The 19641-nt window shown below is 47.2% G+C and overlaps 1 protein-coding gene across 11 annotated transcripts; it reads right to left on the bottom strand.

Moving 5' to 3' along the window:
* Positions 1 to 158: 158 nt before the first annotated feature.
* Positions 159 to 19383, bottom strand: ZNF384 (zinc finger protein 384). Of its 11 annotated transcripts, XM_025995323.2 has the most exons (13): positions 19214 to 19344; positions 18948 to 19009; positions 18010 to 18069; positions 12163 to 12233; positions 11637 to 11874; positions 11354 to 11401; positions 10823 to 11156; positions 9863 to 9955; positions 5966 to 6190; positions 5076 to 5258; positions 3468 to 3546; positions 2355 to 2513; positions 159 to 1792 (listed from the first exon to the last, which is right to left on the bottom strand). In XM_025995323.2, exons 4-13 carry the CDS (start codon positions 12226 to 12228, stop codon positions 1379 to 1381), a joined length of 1839 nt encoding a protein of 612 aa, XP_025851108.1. In that variant the 5' UTR covers positions 12229 to 12233; positions 18010 to 18069; positions 18948 to 19009; positions 19214 to 19344; the 3' UTR covers positions 159 to 1378. The 11 variants fall into 11 exon arrangements, with proteins under 11 accessions (XP_025851108.1, XP_025851109.1, XP_072622251.1 ...); XM_025995324.2 differs by lacking the exon at positions 18948 to 19009 and having other exon boundaries at positions 19214 to 19320; XM_072766150.1 differs by lacking the exons at positions 5076 to 5258; positions 9863 to 9955 and having other exon boundaries at positions 19214 to 19383.
* Positions 19384 to 19641: the final 258 nt, after the last annotated feature.

Raw genomic sequence — 19641 nt, 5'->3', positions numbered from 1 at the left:
TACCAAAGCTTTCCCTTCCACATTTGGGGATACACACATAGAGCCTCATCAAACAGCATTCATTCTTCACATACACACATTCTAGTGTAAATCCTTGAACATCTCCCCAGGTATCTTCTTCCCATGCTCACTCACATCAGCAGCTCCACTGCCTCTGATCCTTTTACACGAATTTATTTCTATACAAGGTTCTAAAAACACCCCTTGGTTTGTACATAAGTTTTTTTTTTCTTCATTTTAAATTGCTTTATAACAACTGGTTTCCTGATTTTTTTTTTTCATTTTCTCTTTTCTCTGAAATCTGCCATGATTTAAAAATAAGGACAAAAGGAAATAAAAATGCTGTTGGCCAGAAGACAGGGTGGAGAAAAACAAAAAGGACAAAAAAAATAAAACATCAAATATGAAAATTCTCAGAGATAATGCATTTATAAACACAGAAATGGTTACAACAAAGATGGCCGTGATGAGTGGGTATATATATATATATTTATATATATATTTATATATAAATCCGTGTCCGGCAACTGACCGTGGCACCTAGGGAGCTAAGTCCAGTCCTTGTGTTTGCCCTGAACTCTCCCTTCTCTGCAACACCCCTTGTTTTGGGCTTTCATAAAGAACACAAAGCTCCCATAGCTCCTCTGGCTTTGGGATTGGGAGACTGAGTATAGGGTTTTGGCTGGCAGAGAAGGGGAGAGGCTCCAAGGAAAACGATAACCCACATTTCTAAGCCACCCTTGACCATTTTGGGGATCTCCGGCCCCTTGGGGACCACATCTCAGCCCTTGCCCCTTTACAAATAAAGGGGGTCTGACCCCCACCCCGATCTCCCTCTTCCAGCAGTAGGTAGGAAGTGAAGTGAGACCACAAGGGGAAGACAGCTCCCGGGGGTCGGAGCATTTGAAAAACCTCTGTTCTTTTGCAGGCAAGAATAGAATGGGAGGCCGGTTGCATCTAGGGCTCCCTTCTCTCAGAGATCAGGGACGTCGAGCCTCTACTCTTCCACCAGCCCCAACTTTGAGGATTATGAGGGTAACGAGAGGGTAAGTGCCCACACTGGAAAAGTTTCTATGAGGTCATAGCAAATCCCTCCCTTGAGCACCAACCCCCAATTTTGAAAAGCTATGCTTGGAAGGGGAGGCTGCTGGACTACACTAGCAGCTCATTATTCCTTTGCCAATCAGGAGGGCTGATGTTCCTTTTGAAGAAGAGGTGAGAATAAGCATGGTATCCTGTGTAGGAAGGCCGTGCTTGAGGCCCAAGGAGATGGAGCCGAGGCCTGTCAAGGAAGAAGACTTTTCCCACCGAGAGAAGTTGGAGAAAGAAGGGACCAGAACTTCTTTCCCCTCTTCCCAGTGGGTGGCAGCACAGGTCTCTACGAGCTGGCCAGGTGCTCCACCTGGATGGTGCTGGTGGTGACAGTGAGGCAGATGTCCTTATGATGCTCCGCCGTCTTATAGGGTGTCAGGTCAAAGGAACACTGGGGTGGAGGGTTGGGGTTGCTGTCCCCGCCACCCCCACCCTGGGGGGCTGCCCCAGGGGACTGGAAGTGTGGTGGCTGTGGCTGTTGCTGCTGCTGCTGCTGTGATGCTTGGGAGGCCTGGGCCTGGGCCTGGGCCTGGGCCTGAGCCTGAGCCTGGGCCTGGGCCTGGGCCTGAGCCTGAGCCTGAGCCTGGGCCTGGGCCTGGGCCTGGGCCTGGGCCACTGCTGCCGCCGCTGCCGCTGCCTGCACTTGTTGCTGGAGATCGGGAGGGTTGTGTTTGCGCATATGTTTCATAAGGTACGTTTCCTGAGGGAGATGTTGAAAAAGAGTTGAAGGATGAAAGAGAAGCAGAGGTTACTTATAATACACCTTTAAATACAACCATACTCCTTTCTACAAGGACATTGCGGAGCCATGAGCAAGTTCTCCCCGGGGAGCCTCTATCAGTGCTCACTATCGGGCAGGAAGGCGAGGGAGACTGTTAGGGACACGGTGGGCATTCACCGGCATGGGGAAAGCGGTCAGTGCCTCAAAGATCTTTGAATAAGTGGTCTTACCACCTTTTCCTGGAGTCTAATGGAAAACTTCTAACTGAAATCCTTCTCCCCAAATTGCAAGTCACTCTATTTTACCTCATGTTTAAGTAAAATTAAGAATCCTTGCTTAGCAATCTTTCTCTGTGGGCTTGAGGGATCAGGCACCCCCTAAATTCCTCAGCTACAGATCTAGTAACTTCTTCATTGATGCTGGGAAGTTGGCGCGAGGGCGCTCGCATGTTCGAGGCGACAACTCTTTATCTGAGATGACGGGGCAAAGACTGTAGTCTTACAGGCCCATGGGGAAGTAAAGGGAAGCACTGAGCACTCACCGATGTATATGCCCGACTACAGATAGTGCAGGTGTACACCTTGGCATGCTTCACCGTATGCGTAGACAGGTGCACCTCTAGGGAGGCTGCGTCCGTGTACGCCCGGTGACAGTTGTGGCACTTGAAGGGTTTATCTTTGTTGTGCTGCCGTCTGTGGGACTGGAAAAATGAGGAGAAATCAGGATGAGTGCATTGGATTCATCCTTCCTGCCTCTGTGACCTTAATGCCAGAGCCCTGAACTGGGTGTCAGCCTCCCAGGTTCTCTTTCCATCCAGAGGCTTTCAATAAAACTGGAGGAGGTACAGGCTATCTCCTGCAGCACACTCCAGGATCATGAAAAGTGAGAAGGATGGACATGCTGGCCCCACTAGCCAGTGGTTCCCAAAGTAAAGCCTGGGGACACACTAGGGAATACCAAGACTTTTCCACAGGGCCCCCAAAGTTAAAATGGTTTCCCAAATGAGAATAAGACCATGTTTGCCTTTTTGCTCTCACTCTCTCACATCTCTACAGAGATTACATGACATGTAATGTCGCAAAGACTGAGCGCAGCAGGTAGGAGCATCTAGCTGTCTTCTCGTAGGCTAAACATTAAAAATGTGCAACATGTAAAATGATGCCAGGGCGCTGGGTGGCACAGTCTGTTGACCATCCGCCCTGATTTCAGCTCAGGTCATGATCTCAGGGTTGTGAGACAGAGTCCTGTGAAATTGAGCACTGCTTTGGGCTCCTCACTGAGCATGGAGCCAGCTTAAGAGTTTCTCTCTGCCCTTCAACCCTGCTTGTGCACACAGTCCCTTAAAAACAAAACAAAACAGCCATTCTTTCAATTTTTTAGCGGAGGAGTATATTAGGAAATATGTTATACACGTTAGTGTGCAATGGGTTTGTTATTTTTAATTGAATTACTAAATATTTTTTCAAGTTTTTCAGTTTCACATTTTCTGTGTAGACAGACATTATACACATCAACAAAAACTCTCTGTGCTTCCCAGTAATTATTAAGAGTGTAAAAGGGTCCTGAAAAAGTTTGGGAACCACTGTGCTGGTCAAATGGCACTTTGACCCAAATCTTTGATACAAGGCCCCAGTGTGGAAGGTGAAACATTTACCTGCAGATTGGACAGCTGTGTGAAGGCTTTCTCACAGCCTGGATGTGCACATTTGTATGGTCTGTCACCGGTGTGGATTCTGCAGGGGATGAGAACAGAAGAAACGAAAAGGATGTCAGCAAGGCCACTCAGGGATTAGTTCCTTAACAGACCTCCTCCAGGTCATGCCTGCCCTCCTACAGGAGCACAAGCTGGCTTTCCAGGAGGTCCCAGCCCCAGCATCTTTCTCAAGAGGATCATGCCATGGGGCCTGATCCCTGCTCACTGCCTCCATCACTCAGCTCGAGCTGGGCTCCTCTGCTGGGGGAGGAGGGACTGGTGGCTTGGCAGCCAAGAGACAGGCAGTCCAAACTATGGCAGACAAGTCAACTCCTATAGTATCTGTCCTTAATGATGTTCAGAAACATTAGGTAAAACACATGGGTAAGGAAAAAGAAACACAGAACACTTCTTCCTTGGCCCCCACCATACAGCCGAAACCTATTCCCTCAGCCTTGAACACCGCTCCCAGAAAAAGTTCTGGTATCAAAGAACAGAGTTATGCTAATTATGGAGAGTAGCAGTGATATTAATACTCATGGAAACTCCTTGGGGGATTTTCCCAGTCCAGCCTCCTAATGCCTAGTTTAGTACTAGTTTGACCTCTTTCCCAAACACGACAGGGCCCTCCACTGAGATGAGCCAAGGACTTGAGGGTCTGCAGACACCTGTTCCTCATCAGGAACACTTCAGAACCATTTTTGCAACCAGGTGCTTTTCTGGACCTCCAGTATAAAATCTTGGAAACCTCACGGGATGCATCTCTTTGTGAGGAAAGCCCGACTTCTCCTCTTTGCAAAGCAAGATGTCTGGCCACTTTGAGGGGAATCACCACATCCAGAAGCAACCACGTGAGAAGGCTTCTGACCAGTAGTAAGTCTAGACTCCAGCTCAACTTGAGCAACCGTTGAAGGACATCATCAACTCTTCCAGTTGGCTGGTGCACTTCCTCCTAGTCACTCCAGATTCGTGGGACAAGCAGTGCGCATCCTTATGGAGCGTGAGCCTTTTCATTTTGTTTGCCAGTTCCCTGTGACCGTTTCAGATGTGTTTTGTTTTATTCTCTACTCCTGTCATCCTTGGAGCCTTGCTTGATCCTGTTGGTGTCACCAGGCCGGTACCCAGCTACAGTCTGATTGTATCTCCTATTTATAACTGGTGCCCTAAGGGCCAGAGGTATGGTCTTCTCCAATCAAATGCCCTTGCTTTGGCGTAAAGGAGAAACTCTTGCCAAGATGTGTGTGTTGGTATTTTCAGGGAGAGTAATGAAGGCAGAAGTTGCCTCTGCTCCAGGTGAGCTGAGTCTCTTCCTCCCATGGATCAGGGAATGTTCATACAGTCATTGTATCTCCCCTGTGCTGCTTATGCCCCAGAAAGGTTCTCTCTGAGCGTCCGCTTGTGTCTCCAGGGTGGTTGTTGCTTCTTCTTCTCCCAGATGCCAGTCGTATTCTCCTCCAGCCAGGTCTCTCCCCCGCCCCCCGCATGCGGGTTGTTGTGTATGTCCGGGGCGGGGGGGTGGGGAGGGCATGCCAGCGGGGGCGGGGGCAGTAGCCCGCCACTCTCCCTTACCGTGTGTGCTGCTGGAGGTGGGAGAGCTGGCGGAAGGCCTTCTGGCAGTAGGAACAGTTGTAGGGCTTGGCCCCCGAGTGGATTCGGAGGTGCTGGGCCAGGTAGGAGGTGTTGGCGAAGGTCTTGGAGCAGTGCGGGCACTTGTGGGGCTTGATGGTCTCCGTGTGCATCTTGGAGTGGATCCTGCCGGAGAGGAGAGGAGAGGAGGGAAGGGGGGAGGAGGAAGCGGTTCGACACCATGGGCTCAGCTCTCTGCTGGGTGAAATGATGTTGCTTGACGGATGAGAGCACCCCCTCCTCCCTCCTCCCAAACACACTCCGGCCTGGAGAGGCTAATGACGAGGACACCCAGATCTAGGTTGCTGCTGCTCTTGTCGGTGGCTAGGATGGCAGTGAGATGGTGAAGAACTGCGATCCCTGGCTCCTGGTAACCTTAACGATTCCAGTCTTGTCAACCCTCGGCTTTGTCCTAAGGTCACACAAACTCACCACAGATACCCTGCTTCCAAATAGTAATTTGAACAAAGGCCAATACCGCCTGCTCCCCCATGGACCTGAGGTTGAATGCACACCTTGGCTCTGACCTGAAGCAGAGAGTATAAGCAGGGCCTGCTCTGCAGAAGATTTCCAAACACAGACACAGAGAGAAACCACAAAAACCGTTCCAGACCTTGGGATTGGAGACCACACTTTCCCAGGCCCCCGCAAGCTGCTAAAATACACACAGTTTATTTCTTACAGACAGTAACAAGAGTGGACTGAGGCTCCCCGAGGGCAAAGTCAAAAGGGAAAAAAGAAACCAGGAGGAGAGAAGAGTAGGCTCAGGCGACGTGGCCTCGGGGGCAGGGGCTCGCAGCTGGGTGGCAGGGCAAAACCAAGAGCAGCCTTACCGGGTGTGCTGCTGGAGGTGGGAGAGCTGGCGGAAGGATTTCTCACAGAAGTTACAGCTGTAGGGCTTGGCCCCTGAGTGGATTCGGATGTGCTGGGCCAGATAGGAGCTGTTGGCGAAGGTCTTGGAGCAGTGCGGGCACTTGTGGGGCTTGGTCTCGGTGTGTGACTTGGAGTGGATCTGCATCTCCGACTTTGAGTAGAATGTCAGGGAGCACATCCGGCACCTGGGCCAAGTGAGGGCAGCGGTTAGAACTTTCCCACTGGCAAGCAGCTGCTGCACCCGCCCCTCCACTTCCACAGAAGCCGCCTATCTGATCTCTTTCTTACTGCAACAATGCCGTAAGGCCCCTAACAGGAGCATCTGTTCTACTTCTCTTTATAGTCTAAGTGTCTAATATAGACCTACACAATGCAAATATTCAATACACATTTGAATGATCTGACTCCCTCAGTGTGTACAGAAACAAAACTCCAACCAGAAAAGACAGCTAAATCTTATTATCGGCTCTAGGCTCAGGCGGATTTTGTCAGGCCAGGAATATCAACTAACTTCTGCTTTCCTTCTGCCTAGAACTTGATTTCAGACTTTGAAAAGGCTCCTTTCCTCGACTTCCTGTGTATAAAGTACATCCCTTGGGTAGTTTCAAGTTCCTGAGATGATAATGAAGACAAACTGACTATATTCCCCAGAAGAACTTCTCTCCTATCTTTCACGTAATTATCCTCTTAGATTCTCTCTTACTTCCTTTCTGCCAGTGATTTCTATGGGGGTACAGGATAGGAATTATTTGGAGGGCCTTTTCCAAATCATGTGTGTGTGGCCTCCACCCTGGATCTGGTGTTCCACCGACCACCTCCACCCTCGAGTCCCTTGGTAATCAACCACTACTGCAAAGAGCCGAGGTAAGTGTTGGGAGTGGGCCATAGCCCTCATTTAGAAGGAAAAGACTTGTGAAACACTGAGCTTCCATGCTGAACCTTTCCTCTTTCCTAGCACATGGAGCCAAAGGCAGTGCTCTGGGTTGACATCCATAGCAGCTGATACACTTTCACCCATCACCTGAGTGGGCAATCCTTCCTGTTCTGACATTGCCCAAGAATATCAAATAAGGAGGCCTCTGAGCGAGATAAGCCACAACTATTCAGACTTTATCAAGTAGGAGTTATCTGTGTTGAAGCTGGAATGCTCTCGTTCCTGAACAACTCTGCAGTGCACCGTGTGAGCTAGTAGGAAGGGCAACACCTGGAAGCCAGGCAACTGGGGAAAAAGTCCCTCTGCTCTGGTTCCTCCCCAGCTTCTTTCTAGAATCGAGGCTGGGGACAGTGGGGGGTGATGATTTCGGCTTTTTTCTGGTCCCAGGAGAATTTTTAGAGGATAACGGAGATTATCCTCTGGACTAAAAAGAACTCTGTGCTTCTCAAAGAAAGAAAAAAAGACTACATTATTCGGGGGTATGATCTCTATATTAATGTTGTCATGAAAATTCTAGTCATGGAGGTCAATTTCTATTTCTCTGGGTACTTGAGAACTCTGAAAGAAATCTGATTCCCAGTTACCAATTCCTGGCTGTTGTCTGGCATGCCCAACCATTATATGGGAGGTCAGAGGTTCTGTTTATAGTCAGTAAAGTCCAAAGGACACAGCCAATGGAAGTTCCGACACCTGGGCTCTACTCAGGGCTCAGTGGCAAGCTTGCTCCTCAATCTAGACCTCAATTTTCTGGTCTGTAAAATGGAGAGATAAATAAATATCTGCCCCTAGAAGGGACAACAAACACCCAGCACAGTCAAAGGGAAGCCAAATGTTCTCTAATAAGAAAACTGCACTAATATTAACAGTACCAGTGACAATGGATGAGCTCAGGCTACTATACGTCCCACTGAGGTTAGAAACTGGACACATTGTCACTAGGAGGGGAACATTATTAAAGTTACAAGATAATTTCCCTTGGTTGCTAAAATTTCTCCCACAAGTGGAACAACATTCATTTTAACTGGAACAAAAGCTCATAGTTTGTGTGTAAGTGTGGAACACACAACTGTACCTTTAACGTGAAATTAACAATACAAGAAAAAATAACTCTCTTTACCCAAGTTTTCAACTAGAGAAGAATCTGCAAAAAACTGAAATTCACAATGGACAGGAGCTGTCTCACAAGGCAGAAGATTTAGCAGTGATGATCATAAATAATGATAGTAATAGTTGCCATTTGTTGTGTGGATACTGCCAGCAGCACCCACACATCAGTTAGGTGCTTTAGACACATTGTTTCCACTCCTCACAACAACCTGGCAAGTATTATCCCTGGCTTACAGAAAGGAACCCCAAGGCTCAGAAAGGTTAAGTAATTTGCCAAAGGGCAAACACTTATTCACTACAAAGCTATGACTCTAACCTAATTTGAGATTCCTCACACTAGAGGTAGTCAAGGAGAGGCGGACTCATCTGTCGAATGTCCGGAAGACTAAAACTACAGAGAAGGGGATAGCTTAGGTGACTATTAAAGTATTTCCAACTCTGAAATCCTATGAAGCCAGATAAAAGAGCAGAGGTCCTTTAATTTGAAGTGTTGGGTGGATGGAAAGAAATCTGATTTAGGAGCACTGTGGCAGTGAGCAGTTAGTTAGCAGGACACAGAAAAGCTACCACCCCATATCACTAGGTGCACAATGCCAGAGGGCCATTCACATCCAACACAAGAATACAGCCAGCTCCTTTGGGGGCACGCAATGCAATGGCCCTGTTTACAATAACAACCGTTTTCCTGAAGATATTAAAAAATAATTTCAGATACTCTGATTTTCCCTCCAAAAAACATTTCCAAATGATAAATTGGGGCCATGACTGACCTTTCCATTTGAAAGATGGGATCAAAGAGCTAGAAATAAGTTACTTGTCTAGACTAATAGAACCCAAGTCCAACGATACCCAGTCAAATCCACTGACCACAGGAATGGATGTGGTTGACCCAAACGTGCAGAGAAATAGGTTTTGTTTGTTTTTGTATGTGATTAAAAAGTATCCTTAAGAACTTCAGGGTTTTGAGTTTCTGAAGAAATTCCATTCACCAAGAATATAATGAGGTGCCCTTAATTTCAGAGTTCTCCTTAGTCACCTGGGGGCATGGGGCCAGTCAACAATCCCAAAAACACTGAAGGTATAGAAAATGCTATCAGGGCTTCCTTCCAATTGTATATTCACGTTTCTGCCCACAGACACAGTTTGGGAAGTCCAGAGATAGCTTTAATGTGGGTCCAAAAAATATACAACCAAAACAAAAACAAACCCTTGGCAGAATCAGAGGACCCTGATCCATGTGCAAAGCTCCATAGGGGTCAGAGAATTAGCCCATTACTCTTACAAGAAATTTTCTAGAGGAGGTGTATCTCTGTGTCACAATGACCTCACTGTAAGCAAATACATAAAAAATCCAAATTTCTACAAAGCAAAGGGATTTTCGTTTTATGAAGTGATACATAAAAGGTGCTTTTAAATGAAATAAAACTTGTCAGGTACCTTTATAAAATGGTATGATGTAAACATTTTCCAGAAACACTTTTATTGTATAAAATGGGATACACCTATAATAATAAAGCTGCAATGAACTTTGAGATTAGGAGCTGGAACTCTGTGGTGCTTGATACTTTCTGCATAGCAACACTCCCCTCATTTTCACTTACAAGTAGGAATTTAAATACTCTGTGGTCTTGGCTACTCCCCACAGTAGAAGTGTATGACACAGAAACAAACGCTAAATGATGATGATTTCTTTTGCAGTTCCCAACATTTCAAATCTCAGCTGATAGGTACTCCTACCAAATGGGAGGCATAAACAGAATTCTCCCCATTTTACAGATGAGGAAACTGAGGCCCAGAGAGGGGGGAAAGGACTTGCCCAGGGTCACACAGCAAGTTGGTGGTGGAGCCGGGGACTGAATCCATGAGCCCAAGGCTCTGTCCATTTCCTGTGCCGCAGTTCCCTTCGCTCCTAAAATGGGAACAACATTGCCCATCTCGGTACACTAAGGACAGACCCAGTCTCCCAGCCATGCACCTCTGCCCCTGTCTGCATCACAGCTGTGACCGTGGTTATCCCACTCTCTAACCTGGCACCAGACTTCCCAATCCCACTAGGGCCCTTGATAGTTTTTCAAGGGGATTAAAAGACTTCCAACTTTCAAAGGGCAGGGAGTTTGCTTCTGCAATTCTTTCTGTATCGCACCACATGCAAATATAACACTTTTTGGCAATGGACAACTTAAAGGAAGTGGAGAAACGAAATGACTTTCATGAATTAGAAAGTGAGCAAACAGGAATTTATAAGCATACAGTCCAAGGTCGGGGGGTGATATCCTATTCCTCCCATCTTTTTATATAGACCCCTCCCATCATACCAACCATGCAGGGTCAGGCAGTCTCACTGCTCAAATATGGCCCAAGACCAGTAGATGGCACACAGGTTAAGGTTAGGGGCTTATCAGAACAGTGTCTTAGAAAAAATAGCAATCGAAAATGTAGAAAGCACAAAGGAGCTGGAGACAGAGTCTAAAACCCAGTCTAAAGCCTTATCATAAGGAAGAAACTCCATTAGGTCATTCAAAAATTAGTCAATGCTGACAACCCCAGAAAGGAAGGTGTAAAATGGGTCTGTATCCTGGGGAAGAGTCATTAGAGAAGTGTTATTCCTACTAGGAATAAGCTCTACCTTCCTACCCCACAACAGAACACCTGACATGCAAGTGGATCTGAGGTGGGAAGCTGTCAGTATAGAGCCTGATTAGGGGTAAGACACAAAGGGGGTAGGTAAGCTGAGACAGTGATCCTCACCCCTTGCTGCCCTGGCTCTGATCCTTACCTATAGGTTTTGCCGTCTTTCTGATGGTCATCATCATCCTCAGGGGAGAGGACATAAGGATCATTCATCTCAGGCAGCCCTGATTCCAGCATCCGCTTCTTCTTCCGGCCCCGAGGGGGCTTAGGAGCCACATTGCCACCTCCACCACCACCTCCGCCTCCTTCCTCTGTTAGGGTTGATGCTACCTTCTTGGAGAGGTCAGGGACCACCTGCAGGGCTTGTGAGCCAGGGGGAAGAGCTGAGACAATCATGGGAGCCGAAATGGGGAAGGTCTGAGCTGATGAAGCTGTGGTCACAAGGGAGCCTGAGGGGGACGTGATTACCAAACCAGGACCTAGGATTGGGAGAAAAAGGAGATGGCGTCATGTTGTCTGGTCCTGATCCTATTTAATTTCCCCCAGATCATTGTCTAATTAACCCCTCACCACCGCTCCCCCAGCCCAGAGTATAGAGGAAACCCCAAACCCTGTAGAAAAATAATGGTCTCCTAACCCCTGTCCCCACCCCACCCCCAGTAACAGTGAGATTTACCCCTTGATTGACTCCCTTCTCTTCTCCACCTCTGAGAACAGGAGACTCCTTGATTCAGAGAAGGAAAGAATGTCACCTCCTCAAAGGCAGGGACCGCATCTTCTACTTCTTTGTATCCCCCACAATGCCTAGCGCATTGCTAGGCACACAGTAGGCACTTAATAAAAATGTGATTGAGTAATCAAACACATATCCCACTCCCCATGTCCTTGGAGCCCTCCAGCCTGGGGTACTGATCATGGAAGATCAACACCTCAGATTGGAGAAGAGCAGAGTGGCTCACCAGCAGTCATCAGTCCTGTAGACGGCACAGGGACCACGGTGATATTCTGGGTAACGGACGCCTGGCTATGTGGGGTCAGCTGGTCTGACTTGGACTCTGTGTCCATACTGATGCCTGAGGGCAGGGACACTGAGGCAGGCACTGTCAGCAGGGTGGGGTAGTGGGGTGGAGCCAGCCCACAGCCCTTCTCTGGCAGCAGCTGATCCTTCATCTTGTTGATGAACATCGTGTTCTCAATCTAAAAGAAATGGAAAGGGGAGGCGAGCGACCTCCTAAGAAAGTCTGATTCCGTCTGCTCCCTAAGCACTGTGCATTGTTGGTCCTTCTTGGCAGTCAAGGAGGGAATGGTTAGTATCTCTGTCTTCCAGAGAGAAGCCAAGAGAGAAATGCTATAATTCTCAGTGATGGGGGACCCTGGTGAAACGGCCAGTGATTTATCTTGCTTTAGTGTCCGCAGTAATAGAATTTACTACTCAGAATTGAAAAAAGCACATGATAGGGAGGAGCAAACACAAACACCACCTACCTGTCCTGAGACTGTGGGGATAGAAGGCCAGAAGTACGGGTTAGAATTGAAGTGAGATTCTTCCATTCTACCTGAAGAAAAAAAGACAGACCACATCATATTCAGGAAATCTGAAGCAGTGATGATCTCGGGATCTACCATATTAGTCCTGGAGAGCCACTCAGCCTGAAATCCAACAGAGCCTACTATGTAAGATGCTAGTGAAAGAACTTCTACACATCTCACTTACCCACAGAATGTCTCCTGTAACCCAAAGAAACAGACTTGGTACTGTTACTTTCCTTTGGTGACAAAAAGAGAAACTAGGGTCACGAACAGGGAAGGGATATACCCAAGGTCATACAAAGTAAATCACCAGCTGACTTAAAAACAGCCAGGGGACCTATTCTTGCTTTTTTCCTTTATCCTTCAAATCCATCTTCCTTGAAATAAAACATTTTAAGATTACCAATGGACAAATGTACAGTTCTCGGCAGCAAAAAGGTTCTAGGCCAAGAACACAAAATGCCCAAGAGAACTGAAGAGTGAAATTGGCAGGAATCACAATCAAGGTATTTTTCTGAGTACAAGATGATACCTGGGGACCATGCCCCACCAATCCCATTAAGGTTTAAGAACATCCGGTCAGCCCTGGTGGCGCAGAGGTTTAGCGCCACCTGCAGCCCGGGGTGTGATCCTGGAGACCCGGGATCCGGTCCCACATCGGGCTCCCTGCATGGAGCCTGCTTCTCCGCCTCTCTGTCTCTATGAATAAATAAAATCTTAAAAAAAAAAAAAAAAAAAAAAAAAGGTTTAAGAACATCCATGCTGCTACACTGGGTACTATACATGCTGAGCTGAGCAGTGAGAATCTGGAATTACCAGTTTAAAAAAGTGTTCTATCTCCAGGAGTAGCAGCAGCACCCCAGATTTCTACTTACAGGGATTCCGAATAGGGACGAGAGCCGGCCAGAACACATACACAGTACTAGACTCTTGCTTTGTGATTCTCAAACACAATGCTTCTGAGAGTCCAAGTTCTCCTCTGTATGTAGATGATAATTAAGCTTACAACTTTGGGAGGGAGGAATAAGCAAGAAAAGTAATCCCTCAGAATCATGTTGTAAGCCACAGATGGGTACAGAATCTAGGCATCCCATCATTTTCCCACTCATTTCTCCTAGCAAGGTCGTATGTTAATTGCAGGTATTCAAGAGTAACGTCCCCAAATCCTGGATCCAGAGAAATCCAGCACAGCAGAAGGCAGGTAAAGAGGGAGCATGAGAGGGAGCAGTGAGGATGTGCTGGAGGCAGATACCAGAGCCACTAAGTACCAGAGGGTACCCTGGGCAGAGAAACCAGTTTCAAAATAGATTAAGGAAATTAGGAAAGATCTGTAGCAAAGGACAAACAGTAGGGCCATCACTCTAAATGTAACCCTATTCCTTCTTCTCAAGAAATCTCATCACATTTTTTGCTCTATTAAACAGCATTCTTAATTTTCATAAAGCCTATAAAGGCAAGGAGAACTGAATTGCAGCCTACTCTTTCCTAAAAAGTAACAAAGGGAAAGGAGAGGAATGCACCAAATCTGTGACTACAACGTCACACAAGTAAGACTCAACATTAACTGACTCGAGAATCAGCCATGGGCAAATCCTGCTCCCCAACTTATAAAAAACATCAGAACAGTCTCCAAGACAGGTACTAACCTTTTCCTTCCAGCACTAACTTTATAAAGGGGCCTCAGGTCCTTCCTAGGCAACCGAAATCAAGAGATGATCAGATCACAGTTTTTAAAGGGGATCCAAACTTGCCAAGCCTTCTGGGAAGCAGGGATCATATCCTGGACCTCCCTACCATCTCTAACACAGAGCTCCTCACCCAGAATGCAATTCCATATTTAATGAACAGAATGACAGTGGGCTGTCTACATGCAGATTTTAAGTACAATGCTAGAGGCTCAACCCATAATCTACAACCCCTATCTGTCTAACCTTCTAGTCAAGAGAAATGACACAGTGGTGGCCTATGGTGGGAATGAAGTAGAGAATTAGGCTGGAGAATAAAGAAAGGAGGGTCTAATTATAATTTCTCCCTAGAGTCAAGGAAGTAAACACATTAGGGATGTGAAAATTTAGGAGGGAGGAACTGAAAGCCTGAAAATAAGAATGTCTTCAGATAGGGTTCCTAAGCATGATGCCCCTCCCCACCAATAAAGATTAGATCCATTCATATCGTCCTACAAGTGGCTCAGGTGAAACACTTTCTGAAATAGCCCCCATGGGTTCTTACAAAGGAGGCACACAAAGTGATGTGGAGGACAGGACAATGTCCCCACCACCAACACCATTAACATCTATTAAGTCCTCATTGTGTTCAGGGCACTGTTCTAAGCCCTTCTAAGTATTTCACCACTATTCCATCATTTAATCCCCACAGCAACTCCATGAAGTAGGGACTGGGATCCTCATGATTCAAAGGAGGAAACTGAAATCCCAGAGTCAAACAGTAAATATCTGAGCATGGATCTGAATGCAGATACCAAAGAGCAAGTTAAGACCGGGGGTTCTACAAGAGACCAAAACCCTACAACTTAAGTATACACTCTCTGATACTGTGGCTTAATGCATCAATTAAAATTACAACATTTCCAGGAATGGACCATATGTTTCTGAGATAGTTCTCAATAAATGTTTCCAAAAAATGAAATTTTGTTAACAGCAAAAGTGCAGTTAAAGATGATATTCTCTGCCCACAACCTGGGAGACCTCACTTGGCCACCAGGTAATTGATTTTAGAACAACAGAATCATAGTAAAAAGGCCAGATCATCCAAGGGGGTACACTTAGAATAAAAGGCCCCTCCATTTCCCTGTATATCCAGTTTATCACTCTGCTTTGGTTCTTTTCTTTTCTTTTTAAGATTTTATTTATTTATTCATGAGACACACACACAGAAAGAGGCAGAGACTTAGGCAGAGAGAGAAGCAGGTTCCATGCAGGGAGCCCGATGTGGGACTCAGTCCGGGGACTCCAGGATCGTGCCCTGGGCAGACGCTTAACCACTGAGCCACCCAGGCTCCCATTCTGCGCTGAAGATCAGAATCACAGCTGGTCCCAAGACACAGTAATAAATGCGCCTTGTGGGCATCCAATAAATATGCCCACCCAAGAGAAGGGGGTACATGGAGAGTTCTGCTCACTCAACTAAAAGCAATTATTTGCCTGCAAAATGACACCTATATGCCAAACTACTGTTCTACAAAGGCTGACTTCAATCTCTATATCCCTGAAATGAGATCAAATGGAGAGTCAAGAAGGAAGGCTCCTGCCGGCATACAAGGTAAACAGTGCCCCCTGGAGTTGTGCAACAGGGTGCTTCTGGTGCCAGATCTCTCAATACCTCTTTACTGTCCATTAACCTTGTAACTTTCTATGTTTTATGGAGGGATTCTCCTCAAACCATCCTGATGTCCAAGTAGGCACATAACCAATATTCTTAAAACCTGAACCCAATGACATTATGGGGAAACCTCATTTCTACAGAGTACTGGTTTTGATGATTATGCCAATAGATCAACGATAATAAAAAGAATTGGTTTACCCTGGATTGGGAAGGAAGTAGGTGGCTTTTATTAACAGATTCAAGGAGCAGGAAAGATGGAAAAACATAGTAAGTAGAAAGAAGATTGCTGGCAGATTGAAAACCTGGGTTCTAATTTCAACTTTACCATCCCACAGCCATTCTGTTAATAAAAAGGAAAGTTTGCTATAATTAGGTTGAACAGTATTTTTCTCTCAAGAGGGTCAAAGCACTACATATTTCTTTCCCAGTCTCAAAAGAAATCTTGGAAGCACTGAGGAGGTGAAGAAAAAAGACAATATTAAGTAACACCCACAGAACATTTAGTAGGACTTGAACTCCTGCACCAAAGCTTTGTCCATCTGTCCATCCTTCCATACTGCTACCAGCCATCCAGGAACAAAGTTGTCAGTGCCTGCACCATGTGGTTTTCACAGACATGGCAAAAGACCACAATCTCTTTCCTGGTACTTATTGCATTTTTAAAAATTGTTATTTTTTCAGATAAAGCCCGACCTTTCCTCAGAAAAGCAATATTCTCTTAACGCAACAAGTCTTTAGAAAATCATGAAAGACTTGTGCCAACCAAGTGTAGTAGCTGGAGAATAAACCTAGAAATCAAGACTTCTGGAATCTAATTCTGGGTCCCACATCAGTGGTTGACTCTGAGTAATTTACTATTCTACTAAGTTTCTATTTGAGTAGAGAGAGAATGGAGGAGAATAAACTTCTTAAAACAAATTCATAAGGCATATGGTGATGGGAGGCAGCTCAAAAAAGAAAAAGAATAAAATGCTTCAAGTGCTCCCGAAATGAAGAGAGTTAGGGAAATACTTCCATGTGCCGAGGACTACTAGTGACAATTACTGACAATTATGTAAAGACCACATAATTACAAAGGTACTACCAAAAGTACCAGATCTATAGCCTCCAGCTTAGTAATCATCAACTGGAAGCACTAACAATAAGAGATTCAAAGAACAATCAAGTCAAACTCAACTACAGAAAAGAACTTGACCCACAGACTTCAGACACTCTACAGTGAAAAACTGCTCCAAAATGCACAACTGCAGAAAGGCTGTGATATTAGCTAAGGATTTGAAATGAAGAAACAGAGAGAACCATTTTTTTTTTTTTTTTCTCAGTAAGATAACAAAATCTTCTTCCTCAACTTCTAAGGGTATTCAGGAAGGGCCATCCCAATACAATCTGTGGCCTTCCTACCATCTGTGAACTCAGAAAAGGTTTATCCCAATCCTACTGGGAAAGATCATCACACCATGCCCAAACACACCCACAGGACCACTGTCACCACACAGTTTGCAATCTGAGCCAGCAACTTCTACCCTGGGTACTGCTGGACCATGGTACCCAGTACCTTGTGGGAAGAAGAGCATAGTGGTTCCCCTGTCCTGCCCATTCCACTACAAATGATGGATCTGGGAAATATAAGACCCCCCAAAAAAGTGGGCAGGGGAAAGGGGGTGGGGCAGTTACAGAAGAGGAAATGTGCACTTAATATTTAATTATCAACTTGGCTCAGAAATCGATGGGGAATAAGTTTTATAAACCAGACTGGAATCAGTTCTTACAAGACACCTCTAGGATTAGAGACTCTGAACTCAAACTCTGGTGGATCTCACACTGTCATTTCTAGACTACCTAAAATTCTACCACCATCAAACTTCATATTTTGAATTCTTCCAGACCTGCTTCTGAAGTTCACTCCATACAATTTTATCCACTTGCCTTCAAAGCACCCACAGATGAAATTTGTTTTGTATTCCTTTCCTGAAAACTTCACCCTGACACATCAAACTGAAATAACCCTTTGTCACAGATTTAACTAACTCAACAGGTCCACTTGATACTAAGAATATAAACCCCACTCTAAATTCAACTCTGCTTGTTCCAAACACAGGAAAGCAATTCCATAAGCTAGACCACAAAGACTATACTGGCCACTGGGGCCCATTTGTCCCCAGAGCAGAATAAATTCCTCCTTTGGACACAGTGCAACTCTATTTAGTGACTTCACTTGGGCATTTCATAAATCATTTCTGAATACTAGTGGGAAGGGAAAGTGATGGGGATACAGTGCTAACTTTATACACAAAAACTTCCTGGGTATCTTCAAGAATTAATCTTCCTCTCACAGCAAACACCAGTATTACAATTGCTATTACTAGAAGGACTCTGTCACATTGTCCCCCAAGAAGCCCATTTAATTATGACCCCTTCTCCTCCCAAACCAGAAAAGCCATTAACCCAAAATTGTCTTACCCTCTCTCTCTCTTCCTCCTGTCGTCTTATTCCTTCTCCTTTCCAGGGCTCCTGAACTTTCTGTAAACAAATCGTCTGGGTTACAGGGGCCAGTAAGGGTGCAGCCACCAGAGAACTGTGGAGAACCTCAGGAATTCTTTCCACTGTCAGCAGTCAGTCTGGAAGGCAGGCAGACCCCGAACCAACAATCCAAAGGTGCAATGGTATGGTAAGGAGTGCAGTGCCACCCACTATGTGGATACAAGAGAAATAAATCCAATTCCCAGGAACTAAGGTGAACTCTATCACCCGTGTTTGGGTTCCACTCCTGGGCTGAGATACTGGCTCTTCTTTCTTCCCCAAGGCCACAGGTCACCAGGGGTCAGAGAAGAGAAGAGGTGGAGGAAGAGATGGGCCCCTGCCCTCTGAGGACTGGCTCAGAAGGCAAAGCTGAAGGCCAGGGGGGATGCACAAGCCCTTGTGTCAGGCACAGTGCCAGTTCAGGCCCGGCCACTTCCTCTGGCCTCCCCCCACTTGTGCGAGGACTTCGCCCCTGCCTACCCAAGGCCTTGCGCCAAGAAGTACCTCCTTCAGCCTGCACAGGGGTCTATCTATTGGAGACCCCAGCTGTCCCCCCAAAACCTTCGCTCCCCCGAGACAGCCCCCGGGAGCCTTCCCCTGATGTCGCCCCCCACCCCTTCCTGAAAGACCCTTCTTTGGGACGTCCCTCCTTCCCCTCCAGGGAGCTAAACTCTGCCACCCACCAGACAGACACCCGCCCCCTAAGCCCCCCCATTCCTCCCCATCGCCCGCTCCTCCACAACCACTTCCGGTTCCGGGACGGACACACATACAGTCACACCGTGGACCCCCCCTTCCACGCCCCCCCCCCAAGGAAAAGGGGAGGGGGGAGGAGCAGAGAGCTTGGCGCGCGCCGGCTGCAGCGGCGCGAGACTCACCCGGCGGCGACGGCTGCGGCGGCGCCAGAGCCTGAGCCAGAGCGCGGGAGGGGCGGCGTTTGCTGGGAAAGGAGGGAGCCGAGTGGGGCGGGAGGACCAGCAGGGGGCGAGGGGAGGGGGGAGAGCGCGAGGCGGAGCGCGCGGGCACGCACTTTCGGCGCGAGACAGACCCACACACTCACACGCACGGAATGCGCGCGAGACACCCGCAGGGCGGGGGCGCGAGGCAGTGGGTGGCCCCCCTCCCTCCCTCCTCTAACACTCACCCGGAAGTGGTGCTGCAGCTCGTGCTCCCGAGAACCCCGATCCCTCCACGCCCCCTCCCTCCCTCCCTCCCCCCAACAGACTCGGAGTAGAGCTGCGGCGGAGAGAAGGCGGGAGCGCCGGAAACGAAAAGGGGGGGAGGGAGGGAAATGGCAATGCAGGGGGGGCGGTAATGGGGAAAGGGAGGGAGGGAATGCAAAGGTCGAGTCACTTCCGGGAGCGGCAGAGCACATCCGGCGCTGCCAGCGCTCTGGGAGTCTCAGGGCAGAAGTTACGAAAAGTAGGGGCGGAAGTGGCTTCTGCGGGGACGCGAGAGAGCCTTGTGTGGATGTGACGTCACAACGGAAGCGGAGGCGGGTTCCGCTAAGGGCAGAAGCTGAACCTTCAGAAGTGCTGTCCCGGGCTTCCGGAAGGGACTTCTGGGGAAGTG

The sequence above is a fragment of the Vulpes vulpes genome, chromosome 8 (genome assembly GCF_048418805.1).
Source record: "Vulpes vulpes isolate BD-2025 chromosome 8, VulVul3, whole genome shotgun sequence".
Taxonomy (NCBI): domain Eukaryota; kingdom Metazoa; phylum Chordata; class Mammalia; order Carnivora; family Canidae; genus Vulpes; species Vulpes vulpes.
Note: the sequence above shows the minus strand (reverse complement) of the source record. Positions and strands in the feature narration are given on the sequence as shown.

What these genes read in the sequence shown, in the direction of transcription:
- ZNF384 (XM_025995323.2), bottom strand. Translation starts at nt 12,228, where the DNA reads ATGGAAGAATCTCACTTCAATTCTAACCCGTACTTCTGGCCTTCTATC. An exon ending in CACAGCTGTCCAATCTGCAG is followed by an intron (nt 2,514 to 3,467) that starts GTAAATGTTTCA and finishes TCATTTTTCCAG; the next exon opens with TCCCACAGACGGCAGCACAA. An exon ending in GTAGTCGGGCATATACATCG is followed by an intron (nt 1,793 to 2,354) that starts GTGAGTGCTCAG and finishes CATCTCCCTCAG; the next exon opens with GAAACGTACCTTATGAAACA.